This window comes from Panicum virgatum, chromosome 9K (assembly GCF_016808335.1).
Source record: "Panicum virgatum strain AP13 chromosome 9K, P.virgatum_v5, whole genome shotgun sequence".
NCBI classification, from domain to species: Eukaryota; Viridiplantae; Streptophyta; class Magnoliopsida; order Poales; family Poaceae; genus Panicum; species Panicum virgatum.
In genome coordinates, this window is record NC_053144.1 from 7,417,563 (window position 1) to 7,438,032 (window position 20,470).

General features: G+C 52.4%; 4 protein-coding genes across 4 annotated transcripts; all 4 read right to left on the bottom strand.

Moving 5' to 3' along the window:
• Window positions 1-18: 18 nt before the first annotated feature.
• LOC120649789 (pentatricopeptide repeat-containing protein At3g22670, mitochondrial-like) lies at window positions 19-2,199 on the bottom strand. The gene has a single exon (XM_039926678.1). It carries the CDS (start codon window positions 1,850-1,852, stop codon window positions 185-187), a length of 1,668 nt encoding a protein of 555 aa, XP_039782612.1. The 5' UTR covers window positions 1,853-2,199; the 3' UTR covers window positions 19-184.
• Window positions 2,200-2,828: 629 nt separating this feature from the next.
• On the bottom strand, window positions 2,829-6,783 carry LOC120649790 (LRR receptor-like serine/threonine-protein kinase FLS2). Its single transcript, XM_039926679.1, has 2 exons — window positions 3,401-6,783; window positions 2,829-3,287 (listed from the first exon to the last, which is right to left on the bottom strand). The coding sequence occupies exons 1-2, from the start codon at window positions 6,648-6,650 to the stop codon at window positions 2,941-2,943; spliced, it is 3,597 nt and encodes a 1,198-aa protein (XP_039782613.1). The 5' UTR covers window positions 6,651-6,783; the 3' UTR covers window positions 2,829-2,940.
• Window positions 6,784-12,951: 6,168 nt separating this feature from the next.
• Window positions 12,952-16,856, bottom strand: LOC120647669 (serine/threonine-protein kinase STY13-like). The gene is made up of 7 exons (XM_039924539.1): window positions 16,823-16,856; window positions 15,641-16,009; window positions 14,797-14,909; window positions 14,505-14,701; window positions 14,115-14,421; window positions 13,991-14,030; window positions 12,952-13,347 (listed from the first exon to the last, which is right to left on the bottom strand). Exons 1-7 carry the CDS (start codon window positions 16,854-16,856, stop codon window positions 13,172-13,174), a joined length of 1,236 nt encoding a protein of 411 aa, XP_039780473.1. The 3' UTR covers window positions 12,952-13,171.
• A 539-nt stretch (window positions 16,857-17,395) lies between these two features.
• LOC120649791 (protein LIFEGUARD 2-like) lies at window positions 17,396-18,730 on the bottom strand. The gene is made up of 2 exons (XM_039926680.1): window positions 18,183-18,730; window positions 17,396-18,069 (listed from the first exon to the last, which is right to left on the bottom strand). The coding sequence occupies exons 1-2, from the start codon at window positions 18,454-18,456 to the stop codon at window positions 17,591-17,593; spliced, it is 753 nt and encodes a 250-aa protein (XP_039782614.1). The 5' UTR covers window positions 18,457-18,730; the 3' UTR covers window positions 17,396-17,590.
• Between the last annotated feature and the right edge of the window lie 1,740 nt (window positions 18,731-20,470).

Genomic DNA, 20,470 nt, shown 5'->3' on the forward strand with positions numbered 1-20,470 from the left:
CATAGATGCAAGGATAAATTGGTGGGTCATTACTCATTTTATTTATCAAGATCCTGTTCTAGAAAAATTAACTTCATGATCATCAGTTCATCACTGTTACATTACTGGGTTCCTTTTTTTTCACATATTCCAACATTCACGATGTTCACAAGCGTTTGACAATGCAGCACAATGTTGTCTACCCTCACCATCTTGTCTCATTGCTCTTACGCCTATTACCTGCTACCTGCACCCTGAGAAGCTGAATCTTTCTCATTGCTGAATGCAAGTTCGTCTTCTCCAGCTTGTCCAGCACAAGATCAAATGTCTCCTCCTTCGGGGCAAAACCTTTCAACACCATCTCCTCCAAGAACAAGCAAGACTGCACAAGCTTCCCATTTCGGCACAGCCAGTTCACCAGCAACGTGTAGGTGCTGAAATCAGGGGTGATGTCCTTCCTGAACATATGGCATATCAGGAACAGAAGCGTCCTCACCCACTGCCTTCTGCAGCACAGCTTCAGCAAGGGGGTGTACGTCTTGATGTCCGGCTTGCATGACTGCTCCTCCATCTGAACCAATAGCTTCAGCGCATTCTCGGCGTGAGAGTGGTCACAGGCAGCAGAAATCAGGGTGTTGAACGTAGTCACGTTGGGTGATATACCAGTTCTGTGCATTTCTGCGACCACAAAATTTGCATCTAGAAACCTTCCAGCTCTGCCAAGTATGTATATCAGAGAGTTGTAGAATGAAGCATCTGGGGTGCATGCATCCTGCTTCACCTTCTCGAAAGTATCCAGAGCTTCTTGTGTTCTCCCAGCCTTCCCTAGCGCGTGCATCACAATTGTGTATGTGATGATATTTGGACGGCATCCTCTCCGCCGCATCTCACCCAAGATATTGTCAACTGTCTGAAAATCTTTCTCCATGCAGTATGCTTCTATGAGGCTTGTGTAAGTTACCACTGAAGGATTAAAACCATGCTCCTCCATTTCTTTCATTGTCTTGCGAGCCTCCTTCATCATCCTCGCTTTGCACCAGCCATGGACCAATGTGTTGAAGCTACTCTCGTCAGGAGGTATTGTCCCTGTCAACTGTTGGAAGGCACCCATGGCACGCTTCGCGCTCCTCTCCTTGCACAATGTGTCCAATAGCACATTCATGGCCTTTGTGTCCTTTGCCACCCCAAACTGGTCCATTTTGTGGAAAGCATCAATGGCGTCGCTCCATCGGTTGGCCCCACAGAGCCTCCTCATCACCTTTGTCATGGTCCCGAGCGACACCAAGCCCCCGACCTCGTGCATCTGGCTGATCAAACCACACATCAAATCGAACTGCTTGAACTTGCCAAGTATGTCCACCATCGAGTCATATGAATCGGCACAATGGCGGTAGCCATCCTGGGTGCCTGCCCACATGAAGAAGCCGAACGCGGCCACCCAATCGCTGCTGAACCTGTGCAGGATCTTGTCAACAAGGCGTCCTGACACCCTGACGTGGCAACAGTCCATGGCAATCACGATGGCTTCGGGAGATGCGAACCGGGAGCTCAGAATTCGGCTAACCTCATCGAGGTCAGCTTCAAACTCGGCTTCTTCATGGGATGCAGGACAGCCAGCGAGGATCGACAGAGGTCTGGTTCCACTACCAGTAGCAGTCTCTCTTCGCTCCTCCAAGGTTTCTGATTTGGCCGGGAGCACAAAGTCGTCATCGCCGTCGCCGCCGAACCCGGCGCAAGGACCACCGTCGTCTGGGTTCTTGAACCAGTCGGGCAGGTCGAACCCCGCGGAAGAAAAGCACGACGCCACGCGCTTTCCACTGTGCAGCGCGAATCCTCGCAGAGGTTCGCCTGGAACCCGCAAACTCAGGCGCATGCTTCAGCGCGAAAACCAGGAGGCAAACCGTCGAGCACCTCGCGTGCGCAACCGAACCACGCTTTGAGGTAGAGTGGCGGACCCACCAATAGGCCAACTCCAAACACTTCTCCCAGAGATTCAATACCCAGCCTGCGACTTCCAGGCGATTTGTCGATCTCCTCCACCGAGGCACGCGCGGAGCGAGCTCTTCGGCGGCGTGCGGCCCCGCGGGGCGAGCTCTGCGGTGGGGTGTCGCTCCGCGCGGCGGAATGCGGCTCCTGTGGAGGAAGCTTGGCTCGAGCGACTATTGCCAGGGGTGGCCGGCGGCTGGGCGTGGTCCTGTGGGCCCCGTCCGGTGGTGCCTCGCGAATCGCGATGCTTAGCTCTGCGCCAATTTATGGGATGTGCCGTTATGATTTGATAGATTAAACTTAATTTTTTTTGCGATAAGATTAAACTTAATTGACCCATCAAATTATAACTAGTTTAGATTCAAAATTTCAAAACTATCACATCGAATGTGTGCGGCACATACATAAACTCTAAAAATAAAACTTCACGTTCACACTACAAAATTTTATCAAAATTGACGGAAATTTGTTGGAGATAACTCAGTATGACCGGAAGCTACTTTTAAGAGCCAGACCCTAGAAATAAAATATCGCGTTCACACTATAAAATTTTATCGAAATTGACTCAAATTTGTTGGAGATGACTTAGTATGACCGGCAGCTATTCTGTGTAAAGCAGTGTAGCTAGACCTATATGTGGGCCCCACGTCAAGAGTGGGACTCTGAAAATAAAACTTTGCGTTCACAATTTAAAATTTTATCAAAATTGGTTGAAATTTATTGGAGATGACTCAGTATAATCGGCAGTTCTATATGCAAAACAGTGTAGCTACACATACGTGGGCGCACGTCAAGAGCAGAGCTACGGAACATAAGAGAATAGAAAAAAAACTGAGTAATAGGTATCGTGGGTAAAACGGGAATTATCCAGATATACCCTAATTATACTTTATTATGTTTAACTCATACTCTACTTAAATATAACGGGTACGAATTTAGGTAAGGGCAGTGGGTATCCAACGGCAATTTGAGTAGCTAGTCTTGTCCGCAGACCTTGCTTATCTTGAGCAAGGCTGAAAGCACGCTGTCCATGTCAGGCCGGTCCGCCGGCTCGAACGCGGCGCACGACAGGGCCAGGCTCAGCACGTCCGCCGCCGTGGACAGGTCGCCCTCGGTGGCCACCTTCATGTCCGGGTCCAGGACGTCGAGCACGCCGTCAGGCCCCCTCGAGAGCGCGTTGTCCACGTACTGCTGCAGCGTCAGCGGCACGCCGCCCTCCTCGATCGTCCCGGTCGGCCTCCGCTTGGTGAAGAGCTCCATCATCAGGACGCCGAAGCTGAACACGTCTGCCTTCGGCGAGGCCGTGCTCATGTACGCGAATTCTGCGTAGCAGGATACACAGCACAGGGAACAACAATTTTAGCAGACGTGTCAACAACTTTCTTTAGCGAGATGCAATGACATCGTGCTAGAACGCCGTGTAGATGTAGATTACCTGGTGCCATGTAGCCGACGGTGCCCCGGAACGCCGACGACGTCGCCGATTGCGCCGCGGCGGCGCCCGTCAGGTGGACGCCGAGCATCCTCGCCGCGCCGAAGTCGCTGACGCGCGCCTCCCACTCGCCGTCCAGCAGCACGTTCGACGGCTTGACGTCGCAGTGCACGACGGGGAAGTCGTACCCGGTGTGCAGGTACACCAGCCCGTGCGCCGCCGAGACGCACACGCGCAGCCGCTCCGGCACCGTCCACCGCCGCGCGTCCCGGCCCGGGCCGTGTATCGCGCCGTCGAGGTCGCCGTTGTCCATGTACTCGAGCACCAGCGCCTTGATCCTGCCGGGCTCGCACGCGTACCCGACCACTCGCGCCAGGTTCTTGTGCCTCAGGCGGCTCAGCGTCGCGAGCTCGGTGAGGAAGGACTTGTCGGACTTGGCCGGGAACTGCGCCAGGTTGAGCCGCTTCACGGCGACCACTTTGCCGTCGGCGAGCACGCCCTTGTAGACCGTGCTCAGGTTGCTGCTCCCGATGACGCTGCCTTCGTCGAACGAGCCGGTGGCCGCCTCCAGCTCGCCGTGGCTGAACTTCCTCAGCTCCGGCACGACGAAGTTCTCCGAGAAACTAGCGGCGCCGTTAGCGGCTAACTTCTTCTTGTACCTCCGGTAGCCAAGGAGCAGAGTTATCAGAACCAGCGAGAGCAGCAGCACGGCGAGCACAAGCAGCACCACCAGGATCACGAGCCCCTTCCTCGAGAAACCCTGCTTCCCAGCGTGGTGGCAGGGAGCCAGAAGCTTCCAGCCGCAGAGCCCGGGATTGCCCTGCAGGCTCGACACGCTCATATTCCGGAACACGCCGGCGTCCGGGACGGGGCCCTCGAGCTGGTTCGACGAGAGGTTCAGCGACCTCAGGCTCGTCAGGTTCGCCAGCGCCGCCGGTATAGCCCCGGTGAGCGCGTTCCTCGACACGTCCAGCGTCTGTATGTGCTTCAGCGCGCCGATGTTGGCAGGGATCTCCCCGTCGATGTCGTTGCCGGAGATGTTCAGGCTTGTGAGAACGTCGAGCTGAGGGAAGAGGCCTGCCGGGAGGGCGCCGGTGAGGTTGTTGGCGGAGAGGTCGAGCGAATAGAGGTTCTTGCATCCGGCGAGCGTCGCCGGGACGCCGCCGGAGAGCCGGTTGTTGGACAGATCGATGGCCTGGACCATCGTGAGGCCGCCGATCTCCAGCGGTATCGGGCCGGTGAACATGTTGTTGGAGAGGTTGAGGTACATCTGCATGGTGCTCATTTTCGCGATCACCTCGCCGGGGATGTCGCCGGCGAGGCGGTTGTGGGAGAGGTCCAGCGTGAGCAGCTGGTCGAGGCGGCCCAGCGCGGCGGGGACCGTGCCGTTGAGCGCGTTGCCCGACAGGTCAAGGTAGGACAGAGACCGGAGGTTGGACACGGCGCCGGGGATCGGGCCGACGAACCTGTTGGACGCGACGCTGAGGTAGGTGAGGTTCCGCAGCTCGAAGATTTCGTCGGGCAGCGCGCCGCCGAGGCGGTTCTGCAGCAGGTCGAGCTTCTGGAGGGACGTAGCGTTGGAGATGCTCGCCGGGACGCGCCCGGAGAAGCTGTTCCTCCCGAGCTCCAGGCTGATGAGCTTCGTCAGGTTGCCGATCTCCTCCGGTATCGCACCCAGCAGACCGTTCCCCTGCAGCTGCAGCCGCCTGAGCTCGCCGAGCCGGGCGATCCGAGGGCTCAGGCCGCCGGTGAAGTTGTTATACGCCAGGCTTAGCGTCAGCAGACTGCTGGAGTCGAACAGATCCTCCGGTATGCCGCCGGACAGCTTGTTTTTATGAATAGTCAAATACATGAGGTTCTGTAGGCGGCCAAGGCCGGAAGGCAGTTGGCCGGAGAACTCGTTGAAACCCATGCTCGCGTTCGACAGCAACGTGCAGTTGGCTATGCTCGCCGGAATTGGGCCGGAGAGCGAGTTGTTATGAATGAACAGTTGCTGAAGATTCCGGAGTGACCCAATGTTCTCCGGTAGAGGGCCGGACAGGGAGTTGGAACTGAAGGTCAGGTATGTCAGGTTGACGAGATTCGTCAGCGATGCCGGCACTCTTCCGGTGAGCCTGTTGATCTGGAGCCTCAGATCCCGAAGCGACCGTAGGTCGCCGAGCTCGGTCGGGATGGGGCCGATGAGCTGGTTCATCGACAGCTGGAGCAACTGCAGAGACGCGCATCGCCCGAGCGAGCGGGGGATCTCCGACGACAGCGCGTTGTCGAACAGCCGCAGCTCCTCGAGGTTCGTGAGCTCCCCGAGCTCGCTTGGGATCGCGCCGGTGAACCGGTTGCTGTACATGTTGAGCATCGTCAGGTTCTTGCACCGGCCGAGATCCGGCGGGATGGCGCCGGAGAACCGGTTGTCAGGCGTGTCGAGAATCTTGAGGTTGGTGAAGTTGGCGAGCCAGCCAATCGAGCCGGAGAACTGGTTTTCGCCGAGTTCCAACCTCTCCATCAGCGTGAGCTTCGCGAAGGACGGCGGCAGCTCGCCGTCGAGATCGTTGTGGAAGATGACCAAAATCTTGAGATTGGACAGGTCGCCGATGCAGTCAGGAAGCGCGCCGGTGAGGTTGTTGTTCCCCGCGACGAACGCCCACATCGCCGAGCAGCCGCAGAGGCGGCCGGGGATGGCGCCGTGGAGCGTGTTGTTGCCGAGGTCCAGTATCTGCAGGCTGCCCAGGTCGCCGAACTCGGCGGGGATGCCTCCGGTGAAGCTGTTGTCGTAGAGGAAGAGCTGCTCGAGCTCGCCGAGGCGGCCGAGCTGCGGCGGCACGGCGCCGGCGAAGCGGTTCGAGGTGAGGTCGAGGACCTGGAGAGTGGAGATGTTGCCGAGGAAGGGCGTGAGCGTGCCCCGGAGCCCGGTCTCCAGGAGCTGGATGGACGTGACGTGGCCGGCGACGTCGCAGTCCACGCCGGTCCAGTTGCAGTGCGGCGGGAAGCCGCCGCCGGCGGCATGGCCGGCCCCCACCGTCCAGTTGGACAGCGCGCCGAGCGGGTCCGCCACGACGCCCTTCTTGAACTCCAGCAACGCCTCGAGATGCACGGCCACCGACACATCGGTGACGGCGGCCGCCGGCGCCGCCCGGACCAGCACCGCTACTACTAGCAGCGCTGCTGCAACGACATTGGGCACTGGAGTGCGATGGCAATCGTTCTTACAGAATGCCATTCCACTTCCAATTTTTACTGATCCTCTCCAAACCGCCATATGATCGTTGATCGAGTGTGAAGTGTGGACTCCGGCGAGCTTATAAAGACGGGCGCCGAGGCGAGGTCGTCGTATCGCATCAGCGGCAGTGAAGTGAAGTCAACGCGCGACGGGAGAGGATGGGAGACTCGGGGTGTGGCGGGAATCATGCGGACGAGGACGAAGACGAAGACGAGGTGGGACGGGGCGCTACGGACACGCCTACATGCGACGATGACAGGCTACGGTTGCCGTGCCGACATGCGCGGTGGTGGCCTACTGGCCTGGATGCAAACGGCTGCCGGAAAAGCACAGAAATTTCCTGCCAAACTCTCCGGCGTGCTGCCGCGCCGCTTTCTGACCAGCGGCGCGGCGAAGAGATGAGAGGGACCCTCATCGTTCGCTGCGAGCTGCAAAATGTTCAGCACTCGCTGTTCATCTTTGCGGGGGGGGGGGGGGGGGGGGGGGGGGTCTGAGTTCAGACTTTTTTTTTTGACTCCTCTCATCTGGATACAGTCGTATTTGTTCATGCAAGCAAGCAAGCACGCACCACACGTGTACAAACAGATCTACAATTATATACAGATACGAATACCGCATCATTCTAGAGATCACTGAAACCTCCAAGGCTCCGTAGGCGACGGGCGCGTCATAATCCCTTTGTGGCTCCACGCATGAGAAGTTGTAGAAATTATTGGGAAGCCCTGTTCCCAGTGATAACACCAAGTGTTTAACCTGGGGTTCGAACACTGGTGGGCAACGTGCCCACTGGCAAGCGCTACCAACCGAGCTGGAGTTCAGACTTTGGATCAGGTAAAAGGTGAGGATTTGGACGTCGCCGTAGGCTGTGGACATGTTCAGTATAGTGAAGTTTCAGATTGTTTCTTGAGTGTTTATCTGCGTGGATCAGTGGGAGCAAACTTGGCCTCCCTGGGCCTCTGCCCGAATTTCATTACTTGCGCAACGAAATTACAGAGTCAACAAGTACTGCATTACGACCGACCGAAGGAGAAACCGAAAAGGACAGAACCGCAATAAACGAAATCCCGGCGAAACAAGCGCTCCCAGTAACAATGAACAAACTCCAGCTAACACCTGTAAAGGAATATGGTTCCATTTAGACCATTGTTTGTGATTTTGGTGATTGAGTGACAACATAGTTAATGGGACTAACGAGATTGTGAGATCATACTTGTAGGAGATTTTAGGTCCCATGAAATTCAACATGTCCAATTCACTATCAAGATGACGAGTCCAATTCACCGTCGAAGTGGCAAAGCATAGTAAAAATCCAGATAGAGAGTTGGCTATATGTGCTAAATTCTTTTTGGGATGATTTCATACTAGAAGAACCATAGTTGCATATCTAGATAGTTTGTTAAATTTTTGTACAAATTAGTTGGAGTCATAGATTAAAGTTTTAGAGTGCATAATTCACCCCCTCCCCAGCCGATTACTTTCAACACCCCAGCAAGGTTCAACGCCAGGAACAAAAGATACGACACCAAAAGAGCTTCACAGCGTCTTCAGAGGAGAGGGACCTCGCCAGTAACCCTTAGCTTCACAGCGTCATCAGTGGAGAAGCATCACGCCAGTATCCCTTGGGGACGCCTCTTTTGGATGGAAATAAAGCGCCGCCTCTTTGAGTACGCTTGCTCCCGCCTCCAGTCCCGCTTGATCTTCCAGCTTCTGTAGTCCTGCCCAGTAATCAATAAACGAGGATGCCGAACAGACAATCTCAGTAGGTGATTTGATTTTCTTTTGTTCAAAGCATATAAGATTTCTTGCTCTCCAAATCGCCCAGCAAATTGCGGACAAACCAACAAAGTGGAAGTGTTTATGGTTTGGCAAATAAATTGCTGCCCAAAACCAGAACTGTTCAAACGAATTAGGCCGACAGCTCGCACCCACGACATAAGCCACTAGGCTCCAGACATATCTCGCAAGGGGGCAGTCAAAAAACAGATGGATAATTGATTCCCCACCTTGGCAGAAACAACAATGTTGATCCCCATGCCAATTCTTTTTTGATAAGTTATCTTTTGTCAAGATGGCATTCTGTTGGCATAACCACATAAAAATTTTGATTTTAAGAGGAGCTTTTGCCTTCCAGGTCTGATTATTCGGCTCTTCCACAGCATCAGAACATAAGTGCGAGTACGTGGATTTGACTGTGAATCTCTCAGATTTCTCCCAAATCCAACAGGGGGAGTCAGGTTCTTGTGACAGGGCAGTAGCCGTCAGGTCTCTCAGCTTCCTTATCTGTACTGGCAGTCTCTCGTCCAACCATCTTCTAAATGTCAATCGCCATCCCTTGGCAGCAAACTCGTAAACTGAACCCGATTGTTCATTACAGATGTCGAAAAGCTCAGGGAACTTCGCAATCAGAGCAATAGACCCGCACCACCGGTCACGCCAAAAATCTGCACTCCTACCATTTCCAATTTTAAATCTTCGCCCTCTTAGATAGATATCTTTAACCCTCAGCAGATCTTTCCAAACAGGAGAATTTGTTGCTTTAAACTTCAAAGAAGTAATAGTATTATTTTTAACATATTTTTTCTCAGCAACCTTCTGCCACATTCCCTCCTTATTCTCTAATTTCCACCACCATTTGCACAACAAACTTTGGTTCAACTTCCTGAGGTCGTGTATCCCTAGGCCTCCTTTTCTTTTGGGATTAATGATTTTCTCTCATTTAACCAAATGGTATTTCCTTTTCAAGCCCCCCCCCCCCAAAAGAATAGTTTTATCAATTCTTTTACAAACAGTTTTAGGGAGCAAGTACATTGACATGCTATAAATGGAGATACTGCTCAAACAAGAGTTGATCAGAGTAAGTCTACCCCCAATAGATAAGGCACTGCCTTGCCAGCCATCCAAGCGTTTTATAATTTTCTCCTCTAGTTTCATCCAGTCCATCACATGTAGCCTTGAGCCAGAAACTTGGACTCCCAAGTATTTGATAGGCCAATGTCCAGTGGAGCAATTGAACACATCTAAATATAACAAAGCTTTCTGGTCATCATCTGAGGTTGTCAACACTTCACTCTTTTCAAAATTGATTTTCAATCCCGACATCTGCTCATACATATACAAAAGGAACTTCATGTTTCTTGCATTCTCCTCATCCTCTTGTAAACACAGAATCGTGTCGTCGGCGTATTGTAGAATGGCTATCCCTCCATCCACATATTGAGGGACCAGCCCCATGATCAGGTGGTTTTCCTGGGCCTGATCATTTTGGAGAGCGTGTCGGCAGCTATGTTGAACAAGGGGGGGGGGGGGGGTCCGCCTCAGCCCTTTGCCACTCTTAAAGTAATTGCCTGTCACATTGTTAACTTTCACACTCAGAGTACCACTTGTTACTACCATTTTTATCCAGTCACACCATTAAGCACAGAAACCCCTATGTTTGCTCTAGCCTTCGTCATGGCGGCCGCACCTCGCGGAGGAGAGGATGCGAGCAGCAGCTAGCAGTGGAAGCAAGCGCTAACCAGTGGTGCTGAGGACGCACGAGCCGGGAAAACCGACTCAAATCACGGGCCAGATTCAGACTAAACAGAGCGGAAGCGCAGCCATGCACACTAGTTGTGCCTCGGAGCGTGGGGCTGGTGCATGCATCCTGGGAAACGGACATGGCGGCAACAGGGGCCCGCCCCAGCGATGCCAGACGCCACGGCGCGGGAACAAGCGGAATCGCTCGCTTGTTGGCTTTCACCAATTGACCTGCGCGCGGGCCCAAGTTGCTGGACCAGTTCGGAGATGAGGTGGTGTGAGAACTGAGAAGCGGAGGAGAAGGCGCAGGGCCGCCGCGTTCCGGTCCCTCTCCCTGCCCGTGCCCGTGCCCGTGCCCGTGACGCCGACGCCGCGTGCGGGGCGCGAGGGAACGACCAAAAACCAGCAGGCAGGCGGCCGCCGCCGATCGAGGAGGCCTGCAGCCGCACCCGAGGGGTGTCGAGTGAAGGAGGAGACGGCCGAATACCAGTGGCCGCGGCGTGGGTCGCAGGTTCGGCGTCGCAAAGCGATCGCTCGCCAGAGCTGCTGCTGGCGCGCGACGTGCGTGACACGCACCGCTTTAAGGTCCATCTTAATGATTTCTTTCCACGTATTTAAGGTTCATTTTCTTTTCTTTCCCTTCATTTTTACTTCTCACACGTGGTAGCCACAATCATTAGCTAGAATAATTAGCTAGATGGCTAATAAATTCATGTGATTGAAAAGTTTTTCTAGATAGAGTTATGCGCAAAGTTGTGCAGAATAAGTTGTGTATTTATGATGACGTTGATTACTTGTATAAGTTATTTATAAAAGTTAGGTTAGAAAGATTATGCGGAGAAGTTTTGAGTCACTTCGCTGCAACCAGCCTACAGTATTTTTCTCTTACACCAAACCAGCACCAGCCACCAACCAGTCAGCAGTACTTTTCTCTTACAACGAATCAGCACCAGCCACTACCCACAAGCCACAACCAGCCGAACAGAGTGAGTAGTATAATTTTACCGGTAAACTTCGTTGGCACTAGTCTCATATGAACTTGGCACTAGTCTCATATGAACTTGTGATGTAAGTAGGGGTGGTAAATGACCCAACATTTTGAACTAGAAAATTTAAGGGCCAGGTCTTAAAAGGGCCGGGCCATAATCATATACAATTTTGAACTAAAAAATTTAAGGGGCTTGTTGGACTGTGAAGAGGCCACTAGGATCATGGCCCATTACCACCCCTAGATGTAAGATTATCATTAAAAAATTATTCTAAAAATTAAAAAGAATAAGTTATGCCTAAAAGTTTGTTCAAAACTTCTCTAAGCCTCCTCCATCGGTAGACGGTATCACCGGCTAAATTATTTTTCTAATCAATGAATAGTGCGTACACCTCTCTCTAGCGACGCGCTCCCCGCCCAGCGACAAGGCTCTCCCCTCACAGGCATGCGACCCGAGGCTTGCTTTTACTGTGCCGCCCCAGCGACGTCACCGGTGCCTACTGTTACTGTTGGAGGAGGCCTAACAACAATTTCACTGAAAAGATTTTCTAAAAAGGTCTGGACATCAAAGTTATACATGAAGAAGCGGAACGCGGCCACCCAATCGCTGCTGAACCTGTGCTGGATCTTGTCAACAAGGCGTCCTGACACCCTGACGTGGCAACAGTCCATGGCAATCACGATAGCTTCGGGAGATGCGAACCGGGAGCTCAGAATTCGGCTAACGCCCCGTTTAGTTCCCAAAATTTTTTCTGCAGTACCGTCACATCAAATCTTTCGACACATGCATGAAATATTAAATATAGTTGAAAAAAATAACTAATTACACAGTCTAACTGATTAGCACGAGATGAATCTTTTAAGCCTAATTAATTCATGATTGGACATTATTTGTCAAGTAACAACGAAACGTGCTACAGTAACTTTTCACCCTACTTTTTGCAAACTAAAACCCCGTCGAGGTCAGCCTCAAACTCGGCTTCTTTATGGGATGCAGGACAGCCGGCGAGGATCGACGGAGGCCTGGTACTACCAGTAGCAGTCTCTCTTCGCCGTCGCTGCCCAACCCGGCGCAAGGACCACGTCGTCTGGGTTCTTGAACCAGACGGGCAGGTCAAACCCTAAACCCCTCTAAACTCTGGGCCGAATCTACAATGAAACCGTCGGAATGAACTTCTCGGACTCACGAGACACGTGACCTCCTGCTGGCTATTTTCTTTTGGTGTTTTTTCTCATTTTCTTTTATATGTATTTTGACTGAATATTTGAAAAAAATATAGTAGATGATAAACAATCGTAAAATAGAAAATCCAGTTTTCTGGACTCCACATGAGTAGGTGAGGAAATAATATGATATAATTTAGTAAAAAAATTTGTTGCACTATTAGATATATATTTTTAAAAAATTAATTCATATATATAGTTTTTGTGGTCCAATTAATTCATTATATGTTTGAGCTGTAGTAAAATTTCATGCCCATTGGATCATGTATTTTTTATATAAGGGAATATATTAAGCATGTTTTAGTCTCTGTATCGATTGATACATATAACTGTTCGAAAGCACAACCACACCGCACAATGCGTTCGAAAGAAACGAAACCGAGTAGCAAAAAAAGAGACTAAAACGTGCTTAAACACAGGCAATCCGATTACCAAATGGCCATCCATTCGACGCGAAGACTTCCATAACAAGGCACTCAAGTGCATGACACTCCTCTAACACCGGCTGTCTTTCCTCTTCTTTTTAAGCCTGAGCAACTGAAGAGTCTGATATAGTTTGGAATAATTTGACTCCTAAATCTATAACTCACTGAGCAACTGAAGAGTCTCTGATAGCTTGGATCATGTTTTGTAACTTTTTAAGCAAGTAATTTCTAATGGCCCAATCACAGTTGCCATACGCAAGCACAGGTTCCATGCCCGAAAAAACCTACAGGCTACCCCATTCCACGGCACTGTACTCGATCGGCGCCGGCCGACGAGTGGGATTGTTGTTGCTCAATTATTAGCTTAATTAATTGATGAGGCGAGCTAGCTGATGAGAGCCATCAGCCTAAGCGCTGCGGTTGAAGCCGAAGCAGGAGCAGCCCTGCGCGACGTGGTCGTCGATGGGCGTCATGCCACCCTTGCCGCTGCCGGTGTCGATCTTCTCCAGCAGCGCCACCACCTCCGACATCTCCGGCCGGTTGTCCGGGTTCCCGTCCCAGCACCGCATCATGATGTCCGACACATGGTTAACCTTACCGGTGGGAACCGGTCCGGTTTGACCGGTAACCGGTCAAACCGGTCCGGACCGGTTCCGGTTCCGACCGGTTCCCAACCGGTCCAAATTCAAATTTTGAATTTGAATTCAAAAAAATGAAAAATTCTCAAAAAATTCCTAAAAATATTTCAAGGTGTGATGAATCTAATGGTGTCAAATTTTCTCAAAAATTCGTTCATTTAGTATGGTTTGCGGAATTTATAAGTTAAATAAAAAAAACGTGCATACGAAAGTATACAAATACAATGTAAAAGTAGTATAAAAAAGAGTTGGAGGATTCATTTAGACTAAAATATGTTGTACAAACATTTATTTAGTATACTTTGTGGGCATTTGAATTTAAAAAAAAAAAGAAAAAAATTTGAATTTGACCTGTACCAGTCAAACCGGCCGGTTACCATCCAAACCGGCCGGTATACCGGCCAAACCGGCCGGTATACCGGTCTAACCGACCGGCATACCGATCGGAACCGGTTGAACGGGGAAGTTTGAATTCAAATTTGAATTCCACCGGTTCCGACCGGTAACCGGCCAAACCGGACCGGTATACCGGAACCGGAGGCCGGCGGTTACCGGTCACCGGTCGGATACGTGAACCCTGGTCCGACATCGCCCGAGGGCAACACCGTGGGATGTCCGGCCGGATGCCCTGCGCATAGGCGTGCGGCGGCACATTGGATTAGAAATCAGAATCGATCGAGTTGTTGCAGCAACTGCAAATAAAGGAACGCACTAGCTTGACGACGTGGTAGGAGATGTCGGCGAGGCTGTAGTTGGGGTAGGCTATGGCGCAGCAGTAAGTCTCCCAGAGCAGGATGCCGAAGCTGTAGACGTCGCACTTGTGGTCGTAGGGCTTCCCCTGCAGCACCTCCGGCGCCATGTACCCGAGCGTGCCCGTCTGCCCCGTCACCTCGCAGCTCGGCGCCTCCACGCGCGCCACCCCGAAGTCGGCGATCTTGAGCGTCCGCTTCCGGTCCAGTAGCATGTTCTCCGCCTTCACGTCGCGGTGCATGATCCGCTTCGAGTGCAGATAGCTCAGCCTGCGCGCATCAAATTCAATATAATTAAGGTAATTCCCATCAGCCTGCAGCTAGCAGAATTAACGTACGCTAGTACTACTCACCCTCTGGCGAGGTCGAGCGCGAGGTGGACAACCTTCTTGTAGGACAGCTTCTTGTCGCGGTGGTTGTAGAGCAGCGTCTTCAGAGTGCCGCCGTGCTGGAACTCGACCACCACCACGCAGCACTCCTTGGGCACGGCGCGCCCGCCGCCCTTCTTGGGGATCTTCAGCTGGGAGGTGCCCATCGACGCGCCCACGAACTGCAGACAGGTTTCAGAGGCAACAGGGATAATTCAGATGTTTCAGCAGGATGGACAAGGGCGCGCGCGCGACCCTCTGAAGATGCGGTGTGTACTTTGGTGACGTTGGGGTGGTCAAGCTTCTGCCAGACGGCGACCTCCTTCTCGAAGGCCGCGCGGTGCTTCGCCGACGACTCCTGCCCGTTGTGGCCCCAGTCGAGCACCTTCACTGCATACATAGACATACAGAAACAATGCGTTAGCGATACAGTATATATTTCTTGTGAGAATGCGGGACGAAATCTGAATGGAGAATAATGGCGCCCCTTTTTTTCAGTCCCTGTTCTTCAGAGTTCCGAGACGCCTGGATGGCATTTTCCCTACTCGCATCCAAATATTTGGCCCTCGGATCAAAATCCAACTAGTGTTGTATCTTCCTGCTCCTTCTGTTAATTATTCATCTTTGCTCTTTTCTAAACTTTGCTCCGCACACAAGCGAGTGTCTCGTTCGCTCTCGTACTCTGTCCTCCACCCTGTTTCTCCACTACTGAACGGAGACAGCATTGCTACTGATGATTCCACCATAATTATAGCTGAGCCAAGATATCTCTAGTAAAAAATACTTGGCGCTTTGACAAAGATCCGGTCAAACATCTAAAACTTGGGCCATCAATAAATTCTAAAACATTCTTCCTGGAGCGGAACCAAACACCATTGAACATCAATAAATCGCCGGCTACACGAGAGAAAAATAAAATGAAATCACGATGGAGTGGCGGCACCCTTTGACGCCGGCCGGCGAGGTCTCATCGGCAGGATCTCTCACAAATAGCCGGAAGGCTATGGCTGACAGCGCAGCTAGGTTTCATCACATCGAACAAATCTAGGGGGAAGACGCCGCCACTCATCGATCGTACATTGTGCGCGCGCGCGCGCCCCGCATGAACAAAACAAACGTACCTGCGACGTCGAGGCCGTCGTAGGTGCCGCGGTAGACGACGCCGAAGGTGCCGTGCGCGATCTGGTTCTGGATGTCGAGCTTGGCGAGGTCGATCTCCCACTCGAGCAGCAGCGGCTCCGGCAGCGGCGACGCCGACCGCTGCGACCGCTGGTGCTCCATCCACGCCTGCGACCGCGTCCTCTCCAGCTGCATGTCCAGGGTCTTGAGGTCGATCATGTCCGCCCGCACGTACACCTCGTTGTCGGCCCCGGCCCTCACGAACACGTCGCCGCCGCCGCCGCTGGCGCCGGCGGCGCTGCTGCTGCTTCCGCCGAAGCTGTGCCTGCGGCCGCGAGCAGCGCCGCCGGCCATTGCGATCGGGCACGTCGCTTGATCAGATGGGGAATCGGGGTGATGGTCTCCTCTCCTTCACCAATTAAATCAATGCGCCCTCCCTGCTTGCGTGCAAGATCTCTTTCTGATGCATGGAGACAGATCTGACTGCACCTCGTTTTAATCGGGGACCAAATACTTGGATGCGACTCGTTTAGCAGCACCAAATTTTGAGCGAGGATGCATGCTATTTATCAACCATGTCGATCAGCTTGAGAAAATTAAATCGTCAATATTTCTCAAGTAATCAGATGGTAAAAATCCCAGAAATACAACGAACACACGCAAACAGGCAAAGAAACATCCTTTTCAAAAAAAAAAGCAGGTGAAGAGACGGAAGAAAAACAAAGAATAGATCAGCTGTGGATAAAAACAGGTTAAACGGAAGAAGAAAAAAATCAATTAGGAAAAATGAATAATTAAGGACTGTGCTAAAATAAAATCAAGGAGAAGGCTGATGGGATTAGCCGTCTTCTTGATCGATCGAGGAAAAGCTACGCTAAAAGAGACGAGTTTATTTGAAAAAAAAAAGAAAAATGTGCATGGGTCTAGAGTGAATAAACGGGATGGAATCACGGAGAGATATGAGTTAGTTGGCGGGCGCGAGGATCAAGGGCTGAGACGCGTTCACACGTTCCTTTTTCTTTTCCAAATAAAAGAATAAATGAGAGCTGCTACTGGGCCACGGCCCGAGTATTGTAAACTTGAGCGGCCAGATCGGGTCCACTGGGTCGGCTCAGTTTCGTCTCTGTGCACTGTTTGGCTGTTTGCCGCCACACGGGCTATGGTTTTTGCTCTCTAGCACTGACCAGAAAGAACCGGAAGCTTCCATACAAGCCTCATCGCATTCATGCTTTGCTTTGCGCGGTGGATATGAATGACTTGCATTTTCAGTCTACATTCCGGAATAAAATTATAAATTATGTCTCTAATATTTACTAATTGATAGATTTATTTTCATGCACGAAAAGAAAGAAAATCAAGGACGAGACCATATTGTTGTTTTTGAGAGAGAGAGGGGAGAGAGCGATGAGATGGCAGATTGTACGCCAGTTAGAAACTTGGGAGCATCTTTTTACATTTAAAATATTAAATATAGATTAATCACAAAATTAATTACAGAATTCGTCTGTAAATCGCGAAACGAATCTAATAAACCTAATTAATCTGTCGTAATTAATACATTATTAGAGATTGTTTAATGTAGCAATTTTGCGCCTAATTACGACCTAATTAGGTTCAGGTTCATTAGATTCGTCTCGCGATTTACAGACAAACTGTGCAATGCGTTTTTTTCTAGATTTAAGTCTCCATATAGAGGTGTCGGAAAAAAATTTAGAACTTTGAATTTGGCAACTAAACACGGGGTTGGTTATATTCCATTGAACAACGGGGTTGGTTATATTCCATTGAACAATCTTTGCAAGCAAAGCAAATCACATAGCCAAAAACAAATTATTTCACTGTACTGGGGAATTCAGGCAGAAATCAGATTCAGAGACAGGCAAGGAAGGACAAGGCAAGGCGCACTCCAAGATCCCCTCCTCTCGCTGTATGCCAGCCGTGGCGTGGCGTGCTCACGAATCCGCTGCCCTGAAGAGCGTGAGGAGGGAGAGGAAGAGGTTGATGACGTCGAGGTAGAGCGCGACGGCGGCCCAGACGTACTCGTCGTAGGAGTAGCGCTTGATGAGGTTGTCGGTGTCGTAGATGATGTAGCCGCAGAAGATGAGCGCCGCCAGGCCGCCGTAGACCATGAGCGAGGCGCGCCCGAGCGGGAAGAAGAGCTGGATGAGCGCGAACACCATGAGGATCATGACGGCGGCGAAGAGGAAGGGGCCCAGGAAGCTGAAGTCGTGGCCGCGCCTGGCTGCCCAGAAGGTGTAGGCCGTCAGGCTCACCACCACCACCGACGTGAGGATGGCCGACTCGAGGACCACCTCCCCCTTGGTGAAGGCGCAGGTGAGGCCGACGGCGAAGCTGATGGCGATGGTGAAGACGCCCAGCAGCAGCAGGTTCACCGGGTGGTGCTGGTAGTAGTAGTACAGCGGGCACAACACTGCACCGAGATCGAATTCGAATCTGCTGTTAGGGACATTCCTTGAAGAGAGGACGACGAAATTAATCCATCCACTGAACGAAATCGAATCGGAGTTTGTTAATGTTTCGTACCGATGAACGGGAGGATGATGAGAAAGATGTAGAGCCCGAACCCGCCGGGCGTGGAGACGAAGAAGTGCGCGACGGGGCGGACGTAGACGACGATGGCGGCGACGGCGACGGTGAGCAGCATCTGGATGGAGAGGATGCTGTACACCTTCCGGATGAAGGCCCACCGCAGGCGCGGGTCCTCGAGCATCAGCGGGTACAGCGGCCGCGCCGCCTGCCCCGCTTCCGCATCGCCGGCGTACCACTCGGGCCCCTTGGGCGGCGGCCGGAAGTACATCCTCCCCCTCCCCTGCGGTTTCTCCCTCTCCTTTTAATTTCTCGGCGGTGCACGGGCACGCCGCGGGTCGCTAGCGCTGCGCTCGGAGCAGGCGGCTTCTTCTTCTCGGTCGCTGTCGTTAAGCGGTGGCTGCTGCGGTGGGGGGCTCGCCGGGCGGGGGAGGTCTTAAGGAGGCGGGGGGAATGGGCCAATGGCGGAGAGCGGTGGATGGCGCGGGAGAGGGGCTGAACGTTCGCGAGGATTCCGTCCTCGGACGGAGCGGTGCGGTCCGACGCGGCGGGGACAGTGGCTGACGCGTGGCCCCACGCGCGCGATCCGCATTCTAGTCACGTCGCCCTCCGTCTGGTGGCGTCTGGAGGGCAGGAGGGTGGGGGTCGACGGGAGAGGAGAGGAGAGGAGAACGGGCTCGGGAGAGATGCGTTGCTTTGGCTCGGCGGCGGGGGCATCGCCGCAGCGCGGCTGTTCCGTTTTCTTCTGGGGTTTGCCGGCGCTTTTCCGCGCGTCCAGCAGAGCAGCCTCATCCCATTGGGATTTCTCTGGCCGAAGCAAAGCATGATTAGCCGAATGCACTGCTGACTACTGAGTCTGCTGCCTATGATGACATTAACGAATTCGTTTTTTCCTTGAACAAGGATGGACGAAGTTAGCAATCAAACGGTTCAAATTGGGAATTGCGTCGTTTCGATCGACTGATGTTTCTTTCACTCTGTTCGCTGTTTGGTTCCTCCAGCCAGCCAACAGTATTTTCCTCTCACATAGCTCCAGTACCAACCTCTAGCCACCAGTCAGCCAACCGTATTTTTCTCTCACACCACTCCAGCACCAGCCACCACCACCAGTACACCGAACATAGTGTTTCTTGGTTGAACTTATCTTTTAAGTTGCAGTGGTAAATAAAATTTGACTTAAGATAAACCTAATACTACATGTGTAAATAAAAGCAGAGAAAATAAAGTTTAGCACTTAACTATAACTCTTCCAAAAAAACCCTAAATTGATTATTAATACAAAAAGTCATTTGGTGTGGGTGTTCGGACCTCGCGGTCTAGCACCAACTAGTAAAGATGCTGCGTGTCCCAGTCCCTAGATGGTTGCTGCAAAAAAAATACAGCGACACCAGATTTATTCTGATTCCGGCCGATGAGGCCGTACGTCCAGCAGAGAAGGATGCACTGTATTACTTGCACCGGAGTGCTTGTAGTACAGGATACAAGCTTATGCGGGAGAGGGAGGGAAGCTCCCAAGTCCCTGGGTGTGGTGGGTGTGGTGGTACTGATCGAGGCAAGTGCCAATATCGGGTGAAGTGAGTGCGAGTGTTTGTGTATGTCTTTGTACGTCCGAATGTGTGGTCCTTCTCCTTTTTATAGACTCAAGGAGGGACGGATTACATGCGTGCGTGATTTCTAGGGTCATCCCTTACTCCCTGGATCGGGGGTGAGCAGCCAACGGTTTCTGTTACTGAGCACTGTGGGGCATGGCGCCGGGCGTGGTTGTCGTTTTTGTAAGTCCTTGACCATGCCTGGGTCATGTCCCTACCCTGTGGCGCCAGTAGACGGCGTGGCGATGGCTGTGGAGGCGTGATGTGCTCCGCGTTTGACAAGGCGGGGTGTCGAGGGTGCCGCAGACGGTGGTCTTGCCCTGGTCAAGGGCCGTACTGCGTCCGAGGGTCGCCGTCCATGCCTGCCGAGGATTCTGCAGAAGAGGAAGTACTAAGGGCAGGTGGCATAGTGGCAGGGCTGTGTCAGACAAGTCCGCACAGCGCTCCGCACCACACCAGGATCAGTGGTGCAGTGATAGAGTCAGGCGGATGGGACGCCAGTCACGTCCGCTGTGCGACATTGTGGCTGACACCGTCTGCCGTCGTCTTATTTCGCTCTATGCCGCAGGGTGGTTGATCAATAAATGCGCCCATCCCATCGAGCGGTTGAGCCGCAGCTCCATTCTGCCGAGGGGGGTCTCGAGCGAGGCGGAGATTGCCTGCGCCTCAGGGGGAGGGGGGCCTCGGTGGGAAGCT